This window comes from Protopterus annectens, chromosome 3.part0, assembly GCF_019279795.1.
Source record: "Protopterus annectens isolate FY-2018-M chromosome 3.part0, PAN1.0, whole genome shotgun sequence".
Taxonomy (NCBI): Eukaryota; Metazoa; Chordata; order Ceratodontiformes; family Protopteridae; genus Protopterus; species Protopterus annectens.
In genome coordinates, this window is record NC_056731.1 from 1,712,760,688 (window position 1) to 1,712,784,963 (window position 24,276).

At 42.8% G+C, this 24,276-nt stretch overlaps 1 protein-coding gene across 1 annotated transcript in view; it reads left to right on the forward strand.

The window, feature by feature from the left end:
* Positions 1–24,276, forward strand: part of ALDH5A1 (aldehyde dehydrogenase 5 family member A1) — a 536,325-nt gene that overhangs the window by 130,634 nt on the left and 381,415 nt on the right. Inside the window, exon 3 of the mRNA XM_044065747.1 lies at positions 21,939–22,109. Within this exon, the coding sequence (XP_043921682.1) occupies positions 21,939–22,109 (171 nt within the window). The remainder of the gene's footprint in view (positions 1–21,938; positions 22,110–24,276) is intronic.

Sequence of the window (24,276 nt, forward strand, 5' to 3'; positions counted from 1 at the left end):
AGGGCTTCGGGCCACTTTAAGAGGGTTTCAGCACAAATCTTTGAAATTTTATTTTTAATGGTCCTGTTTACCCTTTTCACTAATCCAGATGACTGGAGATGGTTGGGACAGTGACGACTCAACTTAATATTAAAAGCTTTACATAACTCTTTAAACAGATTATTATTAAAATGAGTTTCCTGGTCACTGTTAATGCTGTATATACCGAATTTTGGTATATAATCAGATCATTTTTTAATAAATGTGCCTGCATCAGCTTTGCGACATGGGTAAGCTTTCACCCATGCTGAGAGCATACACACTACCACCAAAATAAATTGTAAATTTGTCTTAGGCATCTGGATGAAATCCAGCTGTATATTAACAAAAGGTCCCCAGGGTGGAGGTAAACATGCAGATTTGCTGTTGGCATGTTTGCTTATGTTATATTCCAAACAAATACTACAATTTTGTACATACTGAAGTATCAAAGAGGAGATATGATGGGCATACCAACTTTGGGTAATTTGATTAAATAAAGCTGTCTTACCTGTATGGGCCGGTGGTAGCAAAGAGGCAGGCACCACCAGTCGGCCGTCTGGATGTTGCCATATGCCACATCCATTCTTGAGCCACGTCAGAACTTCTCCCTGTGATGCTTCAGCTTGAAAGGCTGACAATTTTGCAAAATTAAACACATCATTACTGTTGTAGTTTGTTGCTGTCAACATACAAAGATGTTTGCAACAATTTGCTACTGCTTGTTTAGCAGCTTGGTCTGCCACATTGTTACCTTTTGTAACAATGTTACTGCTTGTTTAGCAGCTTGGTCTGCTAAGTTATTACCTTTTGTAACAATATTTAACCCTTTTTGATGTGCACAACATTTGATTACAGACAGCTTTTTAGGTAACAAAAGTGCATCTAACAATGATTTTATGTACTCTGAATTTTTAATTTGATTTCCTGAAGAGGTTAAAAACCCTCTGTCTCTCTCTCTCCAAAGTTGTCCAGAGTCATGTACCACCCCAAAAGCATAACGGCTGTCTGTAAAAATATTGTCCACTTTGTCTTTGGCTAACTCACAGGCTTTTTTTAAAGCTACTAGCTCAGCTATTTGAGCAGAGTGAACACACTCTAATCTTTGTTGCAACAATATTGTTTCTTCGGTGCAGGCTGCTATTCCCAAGATCAACTTTCCTGTTTGATCTCTTCCACATGAGCCATCTACAAACAGATGCATGCCAGCATTGGGTATAGGAGTGTCCTTTAAGGCCTCTCTAGGAGAAAGCAAATAGTTAGACATGCACAATCATGCTCTTTACCATCCTCCGCAGTAGGCAACAGAGATGCAGGATTTAGAACAGGACAGCGGATCAGAGAAATAGATGGATCAGAAAGAAGTGTAAATTCATATTTGGTTAGACGTGCAGTCAAGAAGGGATGAGTTTTATTTTAAGTAATAAAAATTATTCAGTAACAGCTACTGTAAGATCCTACTCTGAGATATTAAATGACCAAGATAACGTACCCATAGATGTATTTTTTTTTGTTGACACTTTCTGTCCTTTTCCTGCAAGGATAGTCAGAAGATGCAAGGTATTCTGTTAACATTGCTGAAAGGAATTTGGTGCTATTAGTAAATCATTTACATATTGTACTAACACAGCCCCAGCCGGAAATGTCACATTTTCCAAATCTTTAGAATTTGAGAAAATAATGAAGGAGATTCAGTATATCCTTGGGTCCACCGTGTCCATGTATGTTGCTGTCCCTGATAAAAGCAAACAGAAACTGGCTGTCAGGGTGAATTGGTATAGAAAAGAATGCTGAACATAAATCTATCACAGAAAAGTAATTAGCTGTAGGTGGTATGGAACTCAGTATTGTTGCTGGATTTGGAACAGGAAAAGTTGGTAGTACTGCATTACTTACAGTCCTTAAGTCTTGTACAAATCTATAAGTATCCTTTTCTGGCTTTTTCACTGGAAAAATAGGAGTATTACAAGGGCTTTTAGCTAGTATTATTATTCCTTGATGTATTAGAGACTGAATTACAGGTTTGATTCCCTGCTCTGCTTCTGGCTTTAGTGGATATTGTGGAACTTTGGGGAGAGGTTTTGATGGATTTCATTTTATTTTTACTGCTCCTGCTGATTTCAGTATACCTACTCCATTTGCATGCTTAGCCCACAAGTTGGCAGGTACCTGCTGTAGTAACTCTTCGTCTGTCTGTATGCTTCCAGCAGGCTGTTCTTCAGCTTCTGCTAAAACTGCCAATGTTTCCCCCTCCAATTCTGTTGAAACATTTAGATATGCCCCTTCTGGGGCACAGTAAGTAGTGCAACCCAACTTACATAAATCTCTTCCTAGTAGGTTTACTGGTGCAGTAGTACTCAGAAGAAAATAATGCTTTTCTTCAATCGGACGTAAAGAAATTGGGATGGGTTTTGAAACAGGATACGTAACTGTAGTCTTTGTTACTCCAACTGCCTTTACTTTGTTTTTATACTGGTATTTAACTGTCTGAAGTGACTTTTAATAAGACCTAGTGTTGCCAGTTTTACCAAGAACAGAATTGGCTTTGCATTTATTTTTACTTTAACATAGGATCTTTTTTTTGGTCGAGTGGCGTTCAAAAGACATGCGTGAATGGGCATGCCTTTGTTGAAGGTTGGACATCGGGCTGGCACCTCGACACCTTAAAAATCTACTGCCAATCATTAGCGGACTGAAGTTCTACTGTGGTGACCCCTAACTGGGAAAAGCCGAAAGAAGAAGATCATAATGACCGACTAGAAACATTTTTGTGTAAAATGTTATTTAGTATCGGGCAGGCAGATGGATTCTAGATAATGTTACAGATGGTAATAAGCTGTCTGTTAGTTGATGGGGTAGTTCTAACCAATTTAGGCTTTTTAGTGCTGTGCAGTTGTGAGTTCTGAAAGGTATACTGTTCAAGTTTTGATTTTTGTGTTGCCTGAAGGTTAGTAAGGATGAGAGCACCATAAGGAAGTGTGAGGAGGAGATAAGAAGTGGCAAGTGTAGCTTTACTTGCATCACTGAGAGTTTTTGACGCTGTCAAGCATCCTTATTTTTTGATGAGCTTTAGTTAATGCAGTTTTGCATATGCGGGTCGAATTTAAGATCATCATCAGCTACCATACCTAGTAATATGAGAATTGACTTCAGTGGTTGTATTATCAAGAGAGAGAGGACTTTACATTTTTTCATGGGAGAGGGATTTGGGGAATTATGTTTTGTGTATGTTTATGTATGTTCTTACGGTTTGCGCTTTCTGTAGGATTGCTCTATTTATATTAATAGACATTGCTGTTTCTTTTGGTTGCCTTTTCTATTCCAGTTGCTTACATCTGAATTATGTTAAAATTGTTCCTTGCACTGCACACTAAACCTATGAGACAGCAAAAATGGTTTGTTACTGATCCATGCTTGTGTCATTTGATTTGAGTTTCAGTTTTGCTTTTTGAATTTCTTTCACATGACAGTATTAGAACAGCTTTAGCATTAGATGTTAAGTTGTCAATCTCGCCTTCATTCTTGCTTGATGGGTTCGGAGCCGATCCCTCGGCTCCGACTCGGCACTTGCTAAGCTCGAGAGTCACTTTTACCAGCTCGAGGCAGCCCCATATCCCATGATGCAAGGCAGTAAGTAACCAGATCTCGTTTGCCGCTTCGCTTATGAGGTCCTCCTTTTACCAGCTCCTGGTAAGTGATTCACTACTTTGATATTTTAGCCCCTTTTTGCTAAAAACCCTTTAATTTTTAGTTTTAAGTTAATTATAAAGATTTTCTGACAGAAAATTCCCTGTCTCTACTAATTTTTTTAGTCAAACTTTACCCATCCCATCCCCCCCCTGTTAGGGTGTGTGTGTGTGTTTTTCTAGAAATACCTTTTTGGTATTTTATTTAATTTAATTCTTTGACTGGTGTGTGTGTGTGTTGTGAAACACCATGTCAAAGGAGAGGGTCTCAGGCTTTAAGAAGTGTGACTCGTGCTGTCAGAAGATGTCTCTGACAGACGGTCACACTTCTTGCCTGTATTGCCTGGGGCCTCTTCACCTGCAGGACTCCTGTGCTATATGTCATTCCTTCAGCCAGAGAGTCCTGCAGGAAAGAAGAAACAAACTGATACTTAGGGGCCTTCTTAAGCCGGAGGGCTCTCCGGCTAAGTCGGCTCCATCTAAATCTGCCAAATCTTCCAAGGCCCAGGCTTCTGTATCTAAGCCTGCGGCCTCGGCTCCGACTCGTTCTGAGTCGAGATCGCCCGCTGGAGCCGATTCTGGCTTAACTAAGCCTTCGCACCGATGGCTATCGGTGCCGATTCTGCATCGACCACTTCGGTGTCGGCTCCGATCGGTTCCGACCACCATGTGGCACAGGCATCGGTGTCGGCTCCGATCGGCTCCGACACCGTTACTTTTGTGGCTGTATCGGCTCCGGCTGGAGCCGATGCATCGAGGCTTCCTGTCGGCTCCGATAAGTTGTCGGCTCCGACAGGGTCTATAGTTTCATCGGTTCCGATGGCTCATTCCAGGAAGAGGTCGAGGTCTCCTTCCTTGGAGCCGATACTTTCGGCTCGGCTTCACCTCTCCTTCGAACGGAGCCATCGGAGCCGATCTTCAAGGTCATCCAGACTTTCAGACCATGACTTAGAGAGAGTGGTCAGCAGATTACTTAAGTCACAGGCACTGGCCCAAATGTTACATAGTCCGTCTCAACAGGCGACTGTTGGTCCACACCCGTTGCAGTTCCTCCTTCAACTCTACCCCAGAGTTTGGAGTTGGAGTCTTCGGAAATGGTTACTGCTACGGCTGGAGGACAGATACCCCCTTCTGTTCCTTCAGCCTCTACTCTTATCTCCTCTTGAGACCTTCCTTAGAGGGATTCGTGGTCGGGCTTCCATGGTCTCCTCCGAGGGGTGAGTGGCATCGGACCCTTGTCCGAACCCGCTCTTCCCCTTGGAGCCTAGGCCTTGGTGAGCTCGGCTCCGACATCTGCCTCGGAGACTTCCCTTTCGGTGGTCCCTGGAGTTCCTAGTTCTTCGGAACGGGTTCTCTCGGACCTGCCTGGGAGGGGAGCATTCGAGGTGATGAAGAGTGTGCTGGCCACTGGTATCAGTCAGCAGTCTGTTCCGTAGCTCCTCCCTCTATAGTGCCTGTTGACATCTCTGCCACTTCTCTTGCTACAGGACCCAGAGATCCTCCGCCTCAGGTTTCCCCATTGGGAATTTCCCCTCTTCCGAGGATTCTCCTGATGTTTCGGGAGATCCTCCTAGGAAGAGGACTTGTAAGAGGAAACATGTAGACTCCCGAGTCTGTCACTTCAGATACTGACTTTGATGAGTCAGAGGGATCCCCTAGATCCCCCTCTGAGGATGTCTCCTTCTCAGACATCCTAGAACTCCTTAAACAGAGGGGAAACTGGCCCACCAACAATCCCTCTGAGGATGTGTCAGTATACCTAGAGGCGTTTGGATCTCGGCCCTCCACCTCCTGGGTGTCTCCGCCTTTCGACCCCCTTATGCAGGTTATTGCCCGAAAGGCGTGGACAGCTCCTGACTCTGTAGAGCCAGTCCCTAGGAGCACTACAAAATTTATCACTGCCACGTGAGACAAGCAATACCCCACTAAGGGTGTCCCCGCTGATGCCATGGTGGTGGCTGCTGCCACCAAGAAGGAACTTGCAGATCCTTCCGTACCCGTCCATCCTCCTAATAAGGACTCTAGGACCATGGATAGGTACGGTAAGCGGATGTTTTCATCAGCGACCTTTGCTATGCGTTCGCTGAATTACCTATGTCACTTCACCAGACTCCAGAGGGATATCCTTAAGGAGCTGGGTGAAGTAGTACAGGATCCTACAGCTGCAGGAGCTCAAGAAAAAATTGCTTCGCAGCTAGGAACCCTTAATTCCATTGCGAACTCCTCCATGCGGTTAATATCATATGCTGCTGATGGAGCAAGTAGAGCCGCAGGTACAGGTGTGGCTCTTAGACGCCAAGCCTGGATGCGGCTATGTGACTTTGCAGATCCCTTCAAGGCGTCCTTCACAAATTCTCCCTTTGATGGGTCAGCTTTGTTTGGCCCTCAGGTGAAGGAAACTTTGACCAGGTGCGAGCAGGACGGCAAGACTCTTTCTGCTGTAGGAGTCCGTTTTTCCACCCCTTCTAGACCTTACCCCAAAGGACAGAAAGGTGGAAAATGTGGTTCATAAATCCCAAGGAGTCATGCCGGATTCACGTGGTCAGTTTACCCCTAGAGGCAGAGGGGGTAACAACAACAGACGCCGCTCTAGAGGCAGAGGGGGTCCAAAAAACCAGAGAAACAGAGAGCCTCTCTCTGACAAGCCCTTTCAGCATCCCTGAGATGTTGCCCGGCTGTCCCTCCTTGGAGGCAGTCGGGGGAAGATTATCACTGTACCCAGAAGCCTGGCATTCCCTCACTCAAGACAGATGGGTACAGTCGATCATATCCAAGGGTTACATAATTCCTTTCGAGGAAAGTCCTTTCCCCTCAAATTCCCTTCCAGATGTACCACCCGGTCTAAGGGAAATTGCAGAGTTAGAAGTCTCAAAACTACTGCAAAAAAGAGCCATCCAGCCAGTTACAACAGACCATTCAGAGCCCGGAATCTACTCAAGGTTCTTTTTGGTCCCCAAAAAGACGGGAGACTGGAGACCAATATTGGATCTCAGCAGACTCAACAAGTCTGTGAGGAAGACAAGATTCCGAATGGTCACTCTTCAATCAATTCTGCCCTTATTACAGAAGGACAACTGGATGTGCTCAATAGATCTTCAGGATGCGTACTATCACATCAAAATTCACAGACGCTCCAGGAGATTTCTCCGCTTTCGTCTGGGGTCCAGTCATTTCCAGTTCAGAGCCCTGCCCTTTGGTCTCACTACAGCCCCCAGAGTGTTCACCAAATGCATGGCAGTGGTCACGGCTCACCTGAGACGTCAAGGATTCCAGGTGTTTCCGTATCTCGACGACTGGCTCCTGTCAGCCACCACCAGGCATCAGCTTATACAAGCCAGGGATTACACAATAAATCTTTGTTCTCATTTGGGCATCTCGATCAACTTCGAAAAGTCATCCTTATTGCCCTGCCAGTCTATTACCTTCATAGGCGCAAACTTAAACACTGTTCGGATGTCAGCTACCCTTACAGATCAAAGAGTTTCAGACATTCAGAGTCATGTCAGGATCATTCTGGCCAACAAGAAAGCACAGGCCAGAATGGTTCTAAAGGTATTAGGCCTCATGGCTGCGGCCATTACTCTTCTTCCCCTGGCTCGATTCTACATGCACCTTCTTCAGTGGATGCTGTTCACACAGTGGTCGTACCAACAACTTCCTATGCGTCACCAGATTCTGGTGACACAGACTTGCAAAGATCATCTTGCTTGGTGGATCACATCTCCTCAGGTTCACCAAGGCAGGTACTTTGTACCCCCATCCCCGATAGCCACTGTCACCACGGATGCCTCCCTGATCGGGTGGGGGGGTCATTATCAGGGCAGGATGGTTCATGGGACGTGGCAGCCGTTCGAGTACCATCTGCACATAAATGTCCTGGAGATGAGAGCAGTGCTTTTAACGTTGCAAGCCCTCAACGACTTTCTTCCCGTAGGGACAATTGCAGTCCACACAGACAACATGTCTGTAGTTTGGTATATCAACAAACAGGGCGGAACCAAGTCCTACCCCTTGTGTCAAGAAGCGCTCAGACTATGGCAATGGGCGATCTCCTCTCATCGGTTTCTGGTAGCAACGCATATCCCTGGGAAAACCAACATTGTAGCGGACAGATTGAGCAGAGCTATTCTCATGCCTCATGAGTGGTCTCTCAAGCAATCTATAGCGGAAGAGATTTTTCTGGAATGGGGTCGTCCATGTTGCGATCTTTTTCTACTCCCCAAAACAGCAAATGTCCAGACTTCTTCTGCCTCTTCCTCTACCAGGCCATCCCCCCAGAGACGCTCTGACCCAGGATTGGCCCCAGGGACTTCTTTATGCCTTCCCTCCATTTCCTCTGATCCCTCAGGTTATCCAGAAAGCTACCGCTTTGAGAGCCAAATTGATTCTCATTGCCCCTTACTGGCCTCGACAAGTTTGGTTCCGTTCCTCCATCATCACCTTTTGGTGCAGCCGTGGCATCTGGACCCAGTGCCAGATCTTCTGATTCACCAATCGGGTCAGCTGCACCGGTCTATCCCTTCTCTCAACCTCACAGCATGGTTGCTCCACTTCCTTCCTTAGCCAGGCTTCCTTTGATCTCTAACCCAGTTAGAGACATCATAGTAGCTTCGTTAAAATCCTCTACCAGGAGGATTTATACAAGCAAATGGAAACGTTTCTCTTATTGGGCTAAGGCCAATATATTGATCCTTTCACTGCCCCTGTTCAGGCAGTCCTGGACTTCTTAGCAGAGATTTTTCATGCAGGCTCCTCTTCTTCCACAGTCAGAGTTCAATTGGCTGCTAGTTCCAATTTTCATGTCGGGATAGCAGATCATAATATTATGTCCCATAGGCTCTGCAGGGCCTTCTTGAAAGGAATTTTCCTACTAAAGCCTCCAATCAGGAATCCTCCTCCTCAGTGGGATCTAAATTTAGTGCTGACATCCTTGATTCTTCCCCCCCTTCGAGCCAGCTGTTTCTTGTTCCCTGAAATTTCTTTCTTGGAAAACTTTATTCCTAGTGGCTATTACATCGGCCAGGAGGGTGTCTGAACGTCATGCTCTATCGGTTCGACCCCCCTATTTGGTTTTTCACAAAGACAGAGTATCTTTGAGAACTAATCCAACCTTTTTGCCTAAGGTCGCTTCAAAGAACAATTTGAATCAATCCATTGATCTCCTGTATTTTTCCGAGACTCTTCAGACAGAGCTGAACAAAAGCTACATTATCTTGATGTCGACCGTCAACGTAGATATTATTTGGACAGAACAAAAATTTAGAAAATCTGATCAACTTTTTGTTTCCTATGCGGATAATAAAAAAAGGCCTTCCTGTTTCTAAAGTGACCTTGTCCAGATGGCTTTCTTCGGTCATCTCTGAAATTTATCTGCTCAGGGGAAAACAGCTGTGCTCAAAACCTAAAGCACATTCAACTAGGAGCTTAGCTACTTCTACAGCCTTTCAAGCTAGACTTCCTTTAGACACTATTTGTGCAGCGGCCACTTGGGCCACTCCTCACACTTTTGTTTCCCATTACAAATTGGACTTGGCCTCCAGGGACAGAGCCAGCTTTGGCTCTACAGTCCTCAAGAGTTTGTTCCATTGAGCCACCCAGGATAGAGGTGCTAAGGACGCGGTCCCATCAAGCAAGAATGAAGGCGAGATTGACAACTTAACATTAGGAAGTTATGTACCTACCATAACGTTCCATGTTAGTTGTCTTCTCTCGCCTTCTTTCTTGCGACCCTCCCTCCTTCCCCCTGGCCTGGACAGACCTTGTTATAAGAAATTATTATGCTGAAGACCATTCAGACCTGGTCCTTCTTCCATCTGTAAGTTTTCTTTCTTCCTTTGGGAAGTATTTTATGCTTGGTGCTATTGCCCTTTGTCATCAAACGAGATCTGGGTACTTACCGCCTTGCATCATGGGATATGGGGCTGCCTCGAGCTGGTAAAAGTGACTCTCGAGCTTAGCAAGTGCCGAGTCGGAGCCGAGGGATCGGCTCCGAACCCATCAAGCAAGAAAGAAGGCGAGAAAAGACAACTAACATGGAACGTTATGGTAGGTACATAACTTCTTATTCTCTTCACTAGGTTAGTTAATATACTGGTATCTATTTTTCATTAGTTTTATATTTTCTTGTATATTTAATTGATTTGTATTCATTGTATTGTGTTATTGCCCAGAATTTTGTTTTTAGAAACTTTAATAAGCTTTAATTTGATACACTGTCAAACATTTATAGAAAGGTTCTGCACATGTGGCAGTGTGTGTGTGTGTGTGTGTGTGTGTGTGTGTGTGTGTGTGTGTGTGTGTGTGTGTGTGTGTGTGTGTGTGTGTGTGTGTGTGTGTGTGTGTGTAAAATTCCTCTGCTTGCCTCATAGATCCTGTCATAGTGAAGTGAATCTGCCTGGTAGCTATATTAGGAGAAAGAAACCACTCCCAGCAGCCTAAATGAACCAGTGTTTTAACTTGTACTGTTAGACACACAAATAGAAAAATCATATCACTTTGTAAAGAGTGATTGTTCTTCATCTGGTTAGTGTAAAAGAGTAGTTCTAAACTACTAGATACTTACTGTGGATATGGTCATTTCTAAATAATGCCCTTGCCTGTTTCACCATAAAACAAGTATGTGGTTATGCTTGATAAGGTAATAGTGAGGAATATAATCTACCTAAGGACAATCAGACAGGAGGACCTTTGTGCCATGAAAAGTGAATTATTCCCTAATGCTGCCCATGCTGGGGACATTATTACACTTAGAAAATGGACACGGTCACAAAATACTGACTTTTAAATTGTTGCATAAAGATGTTTTTTAGATTGTTTTGTCATTAAATATTTTCATCTTTTATATTTTCTTGAAGTTTTTTATAATGTGATATTGGCCAGATATGAAAGTCATCTTGAAATAGTGGAAGCCTTTTATTACTTAGGTGCTAAAGTCGTGGACATTTTTTTTTTTTCCTGAAGAGGTAATGCTGCCCTGACTTCTGGTCAAATTTAATAAAATGTGATTTGACCTTACAATTCAACTTTAAATTGTTATTTTTCCCTACACTATTTATACTGTCAAAACTGTATATAGTGACATCATTTAATACGGATTATAGCTCTTCTTTTGAAATGTGTTCAAATGAAATATTTTTAGTATTTTTGGACTACAATTCAACTTTCATGAAGAATGATAACTATGCATTTCTTTCTTTATTGTTAAGAGTTCTACATATAATTTTAGTACTTATTTTTTTATCATAAAGGAGTAATGTATTGTAGTCATTGAATCATTTACACTTATATTTTCAACTGAATGTTTACATGAGGCTTTATGTACAATATTCGTTGCAAGGACGTGATACTGGGATGCTTCCATTTATGTTTGAGTTTCAAAAAATATGTCCTTTGTCTGCTGAGTTGAGACCTATACAGAATGAATACCAGTTGCATGGAGATAATGTTACATTTTAGCTTGTCATTATGTTGCCATCTAATAGTTGAGTGTGTGATGGAGTCATGGCGTGTTTCCTCTGTAAATGTCAATATAATATTCAGCCATAAACATTTCATATACTTGGAAATTGATTTTAAAATGGACCTTCCACTGACTATATAACTGTTCCCCATGTCACGGTATAAGCTACTGAATCTTCTTTGCTCTTTTTGTTTTAATCAACATCAACCCCCCTTTTGCCCATTTTCTTCTTAGGGTTGGGGTGTCAAGTCAGCTGTCCCCATCCATTAAATCAGTACCACTTTCCTTCCTTCCTCAACAGTCAAGTCTGACTGTCACATGTTTTCTGTCAAACAATCTAGCCACCTCTTTGCTGGATGCCTCATTTCCTTTTGTCTTCTTCCTGTCTGTCCCAAATCATCTTCACCAGATTGTCTTCTGCCTTCCTGCACATGTATTCAAACCACTGTAATCTGTTCTCTTTGACCTTCTGCAGTTGGAGCTACTGTGGTTTCTACTCTGATGTATTCTTTTTTTCGTATTTCCCACAGTGCTTCCTGTCGCCCATCTCAGGCACTTCATCTCTGTTACCTCTATCTTCCTTAACTGCTCTGCCTTTACTGCCTAGGTTTCTGTACCATACAGGTGTACTGGTGGTCACACCAGTGTTTTGTACACCTTCCTTTTCAGCTTCTTTGGCATTCTTCTGTCATACATTACCCATAATGCTTTGTGTCATTTTGCTCCAGCCCCTCTGATTCTAGCTTTGGCGTCCTCATTCAGACTTCCCTTCTCCTCAACCAACACTCCCAGATACTTGAAGCTGTTAACCTGTTCCACTATTTCTCTTTTATCTTAATTCTAAGCTTTTTGTGATAATCCCCGCCCCCCATTTGCTGCATTACAACTGTTTTATCTTTTCTCGGTTTCATCCCATATGCCTTCAGTTTTTCATTCTGTTCCTCTATCCTTTACTTTTCCTGCTCAAAGTCTGCCTGTAATGCCATGTCATTTACATACAGCAACTTTGCTGATCTGACCCCTCCGACCTGTTTGTTAATGTAGTACATCACCAGTATGAACAGTAATGGCCTCAGAGCTGGAGCCTGATGCACACCCTGTCACACTGGGAACCCCTCTGTAAGACCAATCAATATTCATACTTCAGTCACTGTAGCCTTGCCAAGTACCCTGCACTAATTCTACCAGAGTTTCTGGGACCTTGAACCATAGCAGGACTGCCTAGCAGACACCCAAACAACTACCACCTCACGACCCAACACATGCAACACATAGACCACACAGTCAGAGTGTCAAACAGTCACAGCCCTTAAGGCCAAACAAAATGCCAGACACACTTGTCATTGGTGATTCCATAGTCAGACACACTGACGTCCCGCTCACCAGACTGAGTAAAGAGAAGGTCACAGTAAGCTGCCTGTCAGGCGCTAGAATCCGCCACATAACGCAAGCACTCAGGTCTCTCAACAGCAGGTACAAGTACGACTCAGTCATTGTCCACGCTGGTGTCAGCGACCTGAGACGTACCTCCTTGGACTACATGAAAAGGGACATCGAGGAGCTCTCTGATTATGTAGCCCAGGCAGGTATGACCCTGACCTTGGGCAGTATCCTACCTTCACCTAGAATGATGCCACAATACAGTGATAAGATGATCAGCTTTAATAATTGGCTTAAATTCTGGTGTCATTCAAAGGGGATCCAATGTCTGTCTGCCTGGGATGACATGCTGGACAAGCCACGCTGCTTCAAGGGACGGCTTGCACCTGTCACCCTGGGCTTCGGATATTGGCAAAGGCTCTTGCCACCCCATAGTGCCTTTTTAGGCAAGGCTCAAATTCTAAACCTACCACCCTAGAACACCAAAAGGAAAAAACTAAGGGTAATGCTGCTCAATGCCAGAAGTCTCAATCTCAAGATGCACGCACTCGAGGCCCTTCTCAATATGGAGAACATCGATGTCTGTGCTGTGACAGAAACCTGGTTCAAGGCTCCTGAGAGCACCCCTGCACTAACAGGTTTCACCTCATATCATGCGTTCCGCCCCAAAATCCGGACAACACCAAGAAAGGAGGTGTCCATATTCATAAAGGACACCCACACCTCAAGGTTGGTGGCAACGCATGATGCATCGGAGACCATCCAGGTGCAATTAACCATAGGCAAGACTGCTCTGCAATTTGTAGCATGTTACAGGCCACCCTCTCAAACTCAGGAACCTCACATGGCCTTCCTGAAAACATTGGAGGGGATAAATGTAACACCAAACACCATCATACTAGGTGACTTTAACTACCCTAATATAGACTGGGAACACTACTCAAGCCCGAACACTCTAACCCAAAGATTCCTGGAGTTCATAAACTCAAATGCCATGGAACAACTAGTCACCATCCCCACAAGAGGAGAAAACATACTTGATCTCATCATCACGAACATGGGATCAAAATGTTCAACACCGAAGTATACCCCTCACTGGTGAGATCAGATCATAAACTAATCTCGCTGGAGGTCCTCATCCCGCCCCACCTGAAACAAAAAGACCACAGTGAAAAACTTCTCAAAAGCCGATTTCACACTTCTAAAAACTAGTGTGGTCTCCTTTAAGGCCCCTGAGCCAGTGGTAAACATTACTCAAACCGCTGAATCACTTACAAATGCCTTCTACCAGCACCTACAGGACTGCATGGATCAGGCAATCCCAAACAAAACTAAGACTCTCTGTACCAAAGGCAAGCGTCCAGTCTGGTGGACCCCAGCCATAAACAAGCTCTACAACAAAAGGAGGAAGCTACTACAAGATAGAGCAAAATCCTTGAAAGGTAAGACACCTTTGATCATTATAAGTAAAAACTAAGAGCTCTCATAAAATCATCCAAGGCAAATTTTGAGAGAAAAATCGCCAAGGACTCTAAAGAGAATCATAAGGCCTTCTTTAGCTATGTTAGAAACCTAGGAGGAAACTCCCAGATATGCTCAGAATTAGTTCAAAATGATGTGAAAATTACTGAACCTACACACATTGCCAACATACTGGCTGACAGGTTCAGTGCAAACTTCTCCCCTCCCAAAAGGAGAGATATCTATTCCAGAGGATTGTAGCCCCAAACATCTCCAACGCCCAGGTGAGAACTGCCCTCACTAAGGCAAAAACACAGCATCCATGGGACCGGATGGTGTCCCCGGCTGTGTGCTTCATGAACTCAATGAGGAATTAAACCCACAGTTAGGACAGCTGTTTAATCTTAGCCTCACCTCAGGATACGTACCCAAGGAGTGGCGCACGGCGACTGTGGTCCCACTTCATAAGGGCGGTGCCTCCACAGACCCTGGAAATTACCGCCCCATTAGCTTGACAAGCCTTATCTGCAAAGCCATGGAGAGGATCATAATGGAACTCATAAATAAAGACATAGGGAACTTGCAGACTTTGGATCCAACTCAGTTTGGCTTTGTCAAAGGCAGATCCTGCCTCTTAAACTTGGTTGACTTTTTCGAGACAGTCACCAAGGCCATTGATGAGGAAAGGCAGTCCATACAGCCTACCTCGACCTGGCAAAGGCCTTCACACAATACCCCACTCAGGTATCATCGAAAAACTCATCAGCTTGAATGTAAACCCATACATCACAAGATGGGTTGCAAACTGGCTAAGTGACAGAACCCACAGGGTCAGAGTTGCTGGAGCCATGTCAGACTCAAAGCCTGTCACAAGTGGTGTCCCACAGGGCTCAGTCCTGGGTCCACTCTTGTTCGGCATCTACTTTTCTGAAGTACAAGCAAACACAGGAGGGTTATGGCTGACAAAGTTTGCAGATGACTGCAAACTGGGCGCCATAGTCGAAAACACATCTGACACAGATATCCTCCAGAAGGGCCTCACAGAAATGGATAACTGGTGCCAGAGCCATGGCCTGAAGTTAAACGCCAAAAATGCATAGTCATACCCTTTGGGAAAAACAAGGCTACCCCTAGCTACCATATAGGTGGCAATCCACTGAGCACAGAAAAGTCATCAGAGATCTGGGGACCCAGGTTGACAGTAGCCTTCGCTTGACACTCATGTTGCTAAAGTAGTTAGGAAAACCTTCTATATCACCCACCTGATCATGAAGGGATTCACATCTAGATCAAGGGAGGTCATCGTCCCCTGTACTCATCACTTATTAGACCTATGATTGAGTACAATGCCCGCTCGAATGTATCTGACCAGACACCTGCTGCAGCTTGAAAGGCCCCAAAAGTTCCTCACCAAAAGGATAAAGGGTCTCAAAATATGTCTTATGCTGCCCGACTGAAAGAACTCCAGCTCTATTCAGTCTCATACCGCTTGCTCAGAGGTGACCTGTGCCTGACATATAAGGCCATGTCAAACCCAGATTTGATGAATATGCTTCACCTCAAAAATCTAGATCCTCAGAACCACAAGGGCGGAGACTTAAGCCTTGACACGGTTATAAATAGAACGTGCTGGAGGGACAGATTCATCACCCAGAGACTCCCTATGCTGTGGAACAAAATCCCGGTACATGTGAGGCAGAGCACCTCGCTGGCCTTGTTCAAGAGGAATCTTGACCAATGGATGGGAGATTGCAGATATACCCCAGGGATTACTTCAGCGTCACTGCTTGACAGAGGCACAGCAAAATGATAGGCATAGTTTTTATTCAAACTAAAGGGGTGGCGAAAGCCACATAACTATGGGCTAGGCTTGTAAATGCCCTTGGGCAGATAGCCTAGTATGAACCTATGAACCTATGAACCTATAAATCAGATTTCTTGGGACATTGTCATATGCTTTCTTCAAGTCTAGGAATGCCCAGTAGGACTCTTTCCCATCTCTAGCTTATTTTCCACTATCTGTCTCAATGTAAACATCTAGTTGGTTGTGCTACATCTTAATCTGAACTGCTCATCTCCTGTCATTACTTTCTACTACTCTGCATATTCATTTATTAATTACTCTCTGAAGAACTTTCATGCAGTGTGGCAGGTGTTTGATACCTCTGTACTGCCCACAGTTGTGAATGTCCCCTTTGTTCCTGGACACTGGCACTAGTATGTTTATTCACCAACCATATGGGATGCACCTTTCTCACCATACAGCTGTGAATACTTTCAGGAGCCATTTCTCCCCTATTTCACCCAACATCTTGATCATATCTCCTGTGACCTCATCTGAGCCTGCTGCTTTCCCTGACTTCATTTTCTTCAGTGCTCTTCTTACTTCTTCTATGGCAGGCTCCTCTTCTCTTTTCATTGTAGGCTATGTCGGGGCAGTACAACTTCCTTGGGGTTTTCTTCATTTAATAGCTGCTGGATGTATTCCATCTGTCTTTGATGTCTCGTGGACTGGTGAGCAGGTTGCTGCTGCCATCCCTTACAAAGGGTTCACAGGTGTGTACTAGGCTAATGGCCCTGGAGTCTTTACAAGCCTAGGATTACCCTGGCATCGTGCCACCCGACCTTAGTTCCCAGTGCCTCAGTTGAGCAGAGCCACTGGAGTGATCCCCAGGGTGAATTTTCTATTTCCCATCCACTCATCAAGATTTCAACTACTGTCTTTGTTGTCTTTGTCTTTTCATTGCAGACTGATAGTTTCTTTGTGCCATCTACAGAGTCGCTTTCCAGAAGCAGGTAGAGTACTTTTGATGCCTTTGGTGTTCTGTTTGTTAGCCAACCAGTGTTAGTTCTTTGCTTGGCTCCTGTTTTCTATTTCCTACTTTTTACTGCACTTCTTTCTTTTGTTGACTTCCTGGACTTCTGCATTCCACTACCAGCTTTCCTTACTTACGTTATTTTCATACCTGACTCAGCTGCATATCTGTTCTATACTCACACATGCCATTCTTAGGGGCTTTCATTCTTCTTCAACTCATAGTTTAATAGGAGATTATTAGGCTAACAGCTTGAGAGTCCTTACAAGCTTAGCCAGTATAACCTGATTTTACCCTAGGGCAAAGAGAATGGCATGGGTTTGTTCCTATGCCTTGAGTATCTTATAGATTACCCATATTCATATGGGAGATAGGCGCTATCCCAAGTGTGAATTTGCGATTCCCCATCCATTGATCCAAATTGCGTTTGAAGTGGGCCAGGGAAGGGCTGTGCTTAACATGGATAGGAAGCCTGCTCCAAAAAGAAGGGGCAGTCTCTGGAACACTTACCCGACCTTCCAGCATGTTTCGTTTGAGTTGCAGACTTAAGTTTAGATCCCCAGATCAGGTGACCCTTATGCTTTTTGCCTTGCAGATGCAGCTCCATCAGGGCTGGATTTGTGAGTGCCCAGTAGGTCACCACTTAATAGTTGGTAGGAGATAAAGTAAAGAAGTAGGGATTTTAGTCTATCCACATAGGACGTGCTGTTTACACCCTGTGATAACTCCACCTGTTTCCATTTATGCCAGAGGTGCTAGAGCCCTGAATAATTCCGTGAACTCTTGTGCTGTCCAGTCAACCTCCAGGTCTTCAGTCTAGTCTCTGTTTACCTTAGAATCTTCTCAGACCACTGGTTGCAACTGACTGTGACACCCAGTGGTTTATGCTGTGGGCCAACTGTTTCACTGGAGATGATTTTGAAATTGATGATTCTATCCCAGTGCCCTTTTCTTACTAGGAGGAATTCTAGTTCAGTTGCATGTTGTCCAATCTTGTATGTGATTTGTCACCCTGTCTCTTGCTGAACCATGTGTTGGCCACCATCAAGCCATTTGCCAGACAGAAGTCTTGATTGACCTTTTCTTCTTTAATCCTATTGCCCCACCCAGACAGTCCTCATATCCGGTTCTGTTTGTCCCAATATGTTCATTCAAGTCACCCATTATCAACACCAATTCATGTTGTCCTGCTTTATCTAGTAGATCCTGCAACTGCTGTTTGATTGCACCATTTCCTCACTATCTCAACCTTGTTGTGAAGCACAGGCTGAGATTATGACTAGTACCCTATCTTTATACTGTAGTGCCATGAATCTGTCACTAATTCTGATGACGTTCCCCACTGTCTTCTGAAGCCTCTCTCACCACAGTTCTAGTCTGTCCTCTTCCTCCTGAGTAGTAAACTCTAGATCCCAAGCAAAGTGGCTTTGCTGCACTGCCCTTCCATCTTGTCTCTGGGATACATGGGATCTCTAGCCTCAATCTTACCATCATGTCATCCACTTCCAAGCTGCGTCCTGTCAGAGAACATGTGTTTTTGTTTTTTTTTTTTGGCTGTGTAATGCTTACTGTAAAACATTTGTCTTGTAATATAGAAATTTAAAATGTTATTTGGTTCCACTGGCAGACTTCAGTTTTTTTGTGTGGCCTAAGAAGGTTATTGATCAACAAAACCTATTTTCATATTCCGAACCTCCATTATCCAACCAGTTAGGGTGGCATAAAAAGTTACTTGATCAGCCGGGCTGCATAATAGAAAGAATTTAAGTTATTCATGATACATCTGATCTCTAACAAAGTAGTAAAAAATGCTTAATGCTTTTTTTCCATGTATGCATATATATATATATATATATATATATATATATATATATATATATACATATATATATATATATATATATATACATATATGTGTGTGTGTGTGTGTGTGTAGAAGTAACTTTATGATCATATTATTATTTGCATACATATATATGGAAAAAGCATTTTATGTTGGAATCCATCCTCTATATGTATAAACATTGCATGTAGTCCGATAAATGGGATTTGTTCCGTACTGATCATATACATATTGCTTAGACTGAGATTCAGGGACTTTGGCCACATTGTCAAAGGACTCTTGTTAAATCATTAGTACTGTTTCAGTTTACCTGTCTTGTAACAGCTGGAGTGGATCTGCCTGTATAGGATGACCACAATATACCTTATAACATTAACTATTTGTTAGGAATTTGATTTGTATAGCACTAATAAAACACTTAATTATTTTTAGCTTTGTGTTGCAATTTCAAATGTCTAGTGTCAGTGTGCCTGTCTATGTTCTAATCCATGTAAAGGAATCAGTAAAGAGTTCATACCTATTTCCCTTCGTTTTGTATTTCCCGTCACCATATACAGTCTAATTTTATTTTGTCAGAGAAGACACACTTATTTTAAACCTCTGATTTGAGGAAGCTTATATGATCTGTGTATGTGGCATGTTCAGATGATTAGTGCCTTTCACATGGAGAATATAATGTGAAGCTTGAGCATTTTGTATCACGTAGCAGTTGAGTAGTAGTGTAACCAGTAGATGTTGTTTAATTTACCAAGGCCATTCTTGTCTGAAGAGGATGGCAGTATAACATTGGCCTGCTGTCCACTGTCATAAGGAGATGTTACAAATATTTTGCGTATTATTGCCACGACTGCAGAGAAAATTACCATGGTCTGTTAAAGATGGGATCCATTCTTGATGTGGCTGTCTCTGAGGTCAGTGTGTGGCTAGTACACTAGAGAGTGTGGTTGTGACACTCTGTTGTGGACAGTATTTTAAGCACCAACTTGTATAACACAAGGTTATTTCTATGATGTTGCTCAGCAGCGCATGACATCATCGAAGTTAGGAGACAGGTGGAATAATCACTGAGTTAGATGCCATTAATTCAGTGTTTGCACCATAGTAATACAATGTACTCCCTGATTCACACATTTGTGAATTATGAGCCATGTTGGGGATCCTTATTTGCATACATACTCTGCACCTGAACTTAGCCAGGTATGCAGTACTGTGTGACAGTACTCCAGGAATCTAGGGCAACTCTGTATTATGCACAGGGCTCCACTATATGATTTTGACTGTGTGCCAGTCTTAATTACGTAGGAACAGTTTTATGAATACCTGAGTAGCAACCATATTTTGTAATGCCAATACTTTTTATCGTGGTATTGGTCACATTCGTTTCTGGGCAGCTGCTGAGAAATAACTGACCAGTGGTTAACATGCATTAGACAGACACCAGTAGACAGAAGGTCCATGTCTGAATATAAACATTTTGAGCCCTGTTAATTTTTTAAAACATTATAATAATCACATAAGACAACAAGTGCCATTTTCTTTCTCAATCTGCTTGGGGCTTGGTGAGTGGCTTGCTTTAGAGACAAACTCTAAGACTGAGAAAATAAAAACTAGGAGTACAGACTGAAGTTTATTAGAAGTGAAAATCTTCAGTCACACTACTGCCATTGTGTCATTAAATAGTTTATTGGCTGTCCACAGCACTGGCCTGTTTCTTAAAGTTACCCAATGAAGTCCTGCAAATGAACACCATTGCAAAACTATTAAGAAGATAAACTGGCTGTCAGCATACTACTACACAACACTTTCACCCCTCCCTTCCAAACTCTGTCCTACCTCCACACTCATATCCTCTGTAACCACTCTCAATGTGGGACAACTCTGTACATTCCCATAATCTCTCTTCAGTATACTAGCCATAGCTTCTTTCTTCTTCTGTATCCTGGAGCAAAACTCTTCAAGGACTCCCATTCTATCTGAAAGACCAAATTAAGATTCCATTTCAAGGCTCACCTGTATAAACAAGGACTACTGCAAATGCAGAACCTCAGGTCACATCACCTAACTACAGCTTGCTATCATCTTGACATCCCCTTGCTATTCCAACCTGTCAGTAGCCACGTATTGCTTTATATCACGCCTGTAGTTATGTAGTGACCCTAAACATGAACTTTGTATGCGTTTTCTATCGACCTTCTGCTACTGCCACATATTTAAAGCTCTCCTGTTTAGACATTCAGTTTCTAATCTCATTTTCACTTCTTCATGTTGCATATTTAAAATATAACATTGACCATATGTAGTCATGTATAACTCTGTCTCCAACCTACTTAAACAAATTTTATAAATAATTAAACTCTTATCCTAACCACTCAGTCTGGAATTCGTCTTGTAAATATGTATATACAGACTTTAGTAATATTTTCTCTCCTTTTATTTAATAAATAAATGTAATGACATTTTTTGCATCCACAAGAAATGTTCACATGCCAGTATAGTAATTAGAGGGACATAATTTTTTTCTGGAATTACAATAAATAAATAAAAATCTGAGATAGCCTTGTCCGCATTGGGTAGTACTGTGGTGTAGTGGTTTCTGTCTCACAGGCCTAGAGATTCGTTCCTGGTTTGCTATTCCACTATGTGTAAAATTTGAGTATCGTCTTTATGTTTGCATAGGTTTCCCCGAGTCCACATTTTTCCAACTTCCAGAAATATGCTGGCTACAATAAGCTCTCTAGATATGCTACATTTACTGAAGATTTTCAGTTAATCATTTAACGAAGAGATTTCCTCACAAACTGCCCGAGATTGTTAGCTGCATAATACCACTGTATGTTTATAGTCAGATGCCCGCTAGGCTGCTGATTTATGTAAAGCATTAAAATACAAGGCATACAAAAATTATAACAATGATAATTGTTCTTTTGTAGATGAGTGCCCTGGCTTGACTCTGATTTCCATACTATAAATGAACTACACGATTCACATAAATACTGACAAACTGGCAGATTTAATAAGTTTCAGGTCTTTGGTAACCAGTAGTAAAAATTAGGCTGCAATTCAAGGATGAATTTTTTTGACACAGAAACACGTTTGAGCGTGTAAAGTGGGTACATTTTATAGGTGATACAGAAATGTATACTTGTCATTTGCCATTTCTTTTAATATGTTTATTCTTTTAATCCATTGACAGGAAATACATTTGGATGTAAACTAGATGGAAGTTGTCATTCTTTCCCATGTGACTATCTAACTAGTATACCATTTTGTGTTAGGGTAAACCTCTAAAGGAATCGCTGGGTGAGGTGGTGTACGCTGCATCTTTTCTGGAATGGTTTTCTGAAGAAGCACGGCGTGTGTATGGAGATTTTATTCCAAGCCCAGCAAAAAACAAAAGGATCCTTGCAGTAAAACAGCCTGTTGGTGTGGCTACAATTATTACACCTGTAAGTGTTGTACTGTAAACCTTTGTTCATTTCTGGTGTCTAATCTTGTACTTATTAACCTGTGTCATTCATTTTCATTGGTGTTACACTCTGTAGAACCTCCCTGTATGTAGTGTCAGTGACAGTTTATGTTTTTAATTCTCTGAACACTAAAAACATAAGAATGTGCCATTTTTAGTCAGATTTTCTTGAACTACTTCAGTCTGAAGTTATGCTGGTGAATCAGTTTGCCAAACAAATTGACCCTCTCAGTTTTGCTGATCCATATAATTGATACTCTGTACACTTTCCCAGAGACATTTTGAGGGCCCCCTACACCTTCTGACCATGTGATTGATTGCCGTGAATCTGCCCCTTTATTCTGTACTGGGTGAGAGCCAGTCAGCAGAGACATCATCCAAGCAGATAGCAGGAGATTTTTTTTTTACTGCTTGTCTTGTCATCTCCTCAGCATGTCACTTAAACTCTTGGTAAAGAGGTGTTCAGTGTAGGGCCATTACTCAATTCCTCACTTGATGTAACTCTGCAGGCATCCCTGTCCTCCCTGCACAAGCAGGCATCTTCTCTTAGGTTTTTGGTCTCCACTGGAATTTCTTTAACACACTGTGCACTCCGTGGCATACCCCTCAACCTTCCTTCCTTCTTGCGGAGATGAGTAGGCAATGCTTCTGCACTCTCCTGACCCTCCCTGCCTGACTCCTCCCCATCCAGGTCACTACCTCTCCTTGCTGTCCTGTACCCCCTTGCCTGGCTACCCCCCCTACAAATACACCATCCAAGCCATTACCTGAACCTTGATTTGCTGTGCTGAAGTCAGAGCTCCACCTTTACATGCCGTGGAGCCAGCCCCAGCCTTTGCTTGTGTCTGACGAGAATTTTGTTCTTGGTTTTCCTAAGTTTCTTCTCATATGCCAAGATACCTTGTTCAGCTTAGCCTTATTTATTTACTTTGAGTAAGTGGATGCACTGTGCTTCTGTGTAAGGCTTCCATTCCTAAAACTAATCCTTATTCCTTGCAGGTATGGAACCATGTAGGGTTGTTCACTCCCCTTTAACAGACCAGTATCCCCCATTTACAGAACCACTGATGCTTTGAGCCAAACATTTGAAGCACATTACATCTTCATTTGATTGTATAATTCTGCAGACTCCATCATTCTGGAGAGAAAAGAGTATAACTTAAAATGAAAACAAAATACTGTAGGTAGCAGGAGTTTCCTTTTATTTACATTTTTACTGATACTGTAATTACTTGATAAAAAAGTAAACCTTATGTGGTTTTCTCGTGCCACAGATGGAGCGCTGACTGCAGACACAGCAACCTGGAGTCAGCAGTTCTGAGACAGAGGTAATGGCGGGGGAGTGGAAGTGACAGACCAGAGATTGGTATAAACATCACGGGGAAGGATCAGCGGGATATAGCAAGGAGCACCATTGGGTGATAGGGAGGTTTGTAACCCCATTGCACTGGATCCTGACACCAGCTTGTAAAGGAACATGCAGTGATTGTGGAGTGCGGAAGCAAGCTGATGTGCACCCCTGATGAAGCAGGTATTTCTTAGCACCTGTAGTTCACCGTGGCAAGGAGGAGGAGGACATACTACAATCATCTGAGTTGTTACATTGTTATAGATGGCTGCCTATTACTAAGTGATGCTGACTCACTGGCAGCAACTGCATTTGCTTGGGATTAAAATGGGCTGGGGGAGCAAAAGAGGCAAGGAAGAAACAAAAACAAACATGTAACTTCAACATCTGATATATAGACACTCCATAACACAATCTATATTTAATAAACAGCTGTAGACTGTAGAACCCAAACTGTCAAGAGTTTTGCACAGTGTATTAGAGAACTGCACAACATAAAATGTACAAAAGTGTATGACAAACTTGGAAAATCATACGTGGCTGATCTCAAAATGTAAACTTTTTCAACAGTAAATAAACGTATTTATTATTAAGATTATTTATTAAAATAAGTAGGACACGTTTTGCCTAGCATTGCTTGAGTGCTTAACTCCACTTTACAGACTTAGCCAAGTTGCATGTTGGAAACCAAAGAAAGGACATGTTTTATTGTTATGTATGCACACTGAGTAATGAAGAGGCCAATGTTATACAAACAGGGGGTCAGCTGTGCACAGGGAAAGAGAGACAGAGAGGACCT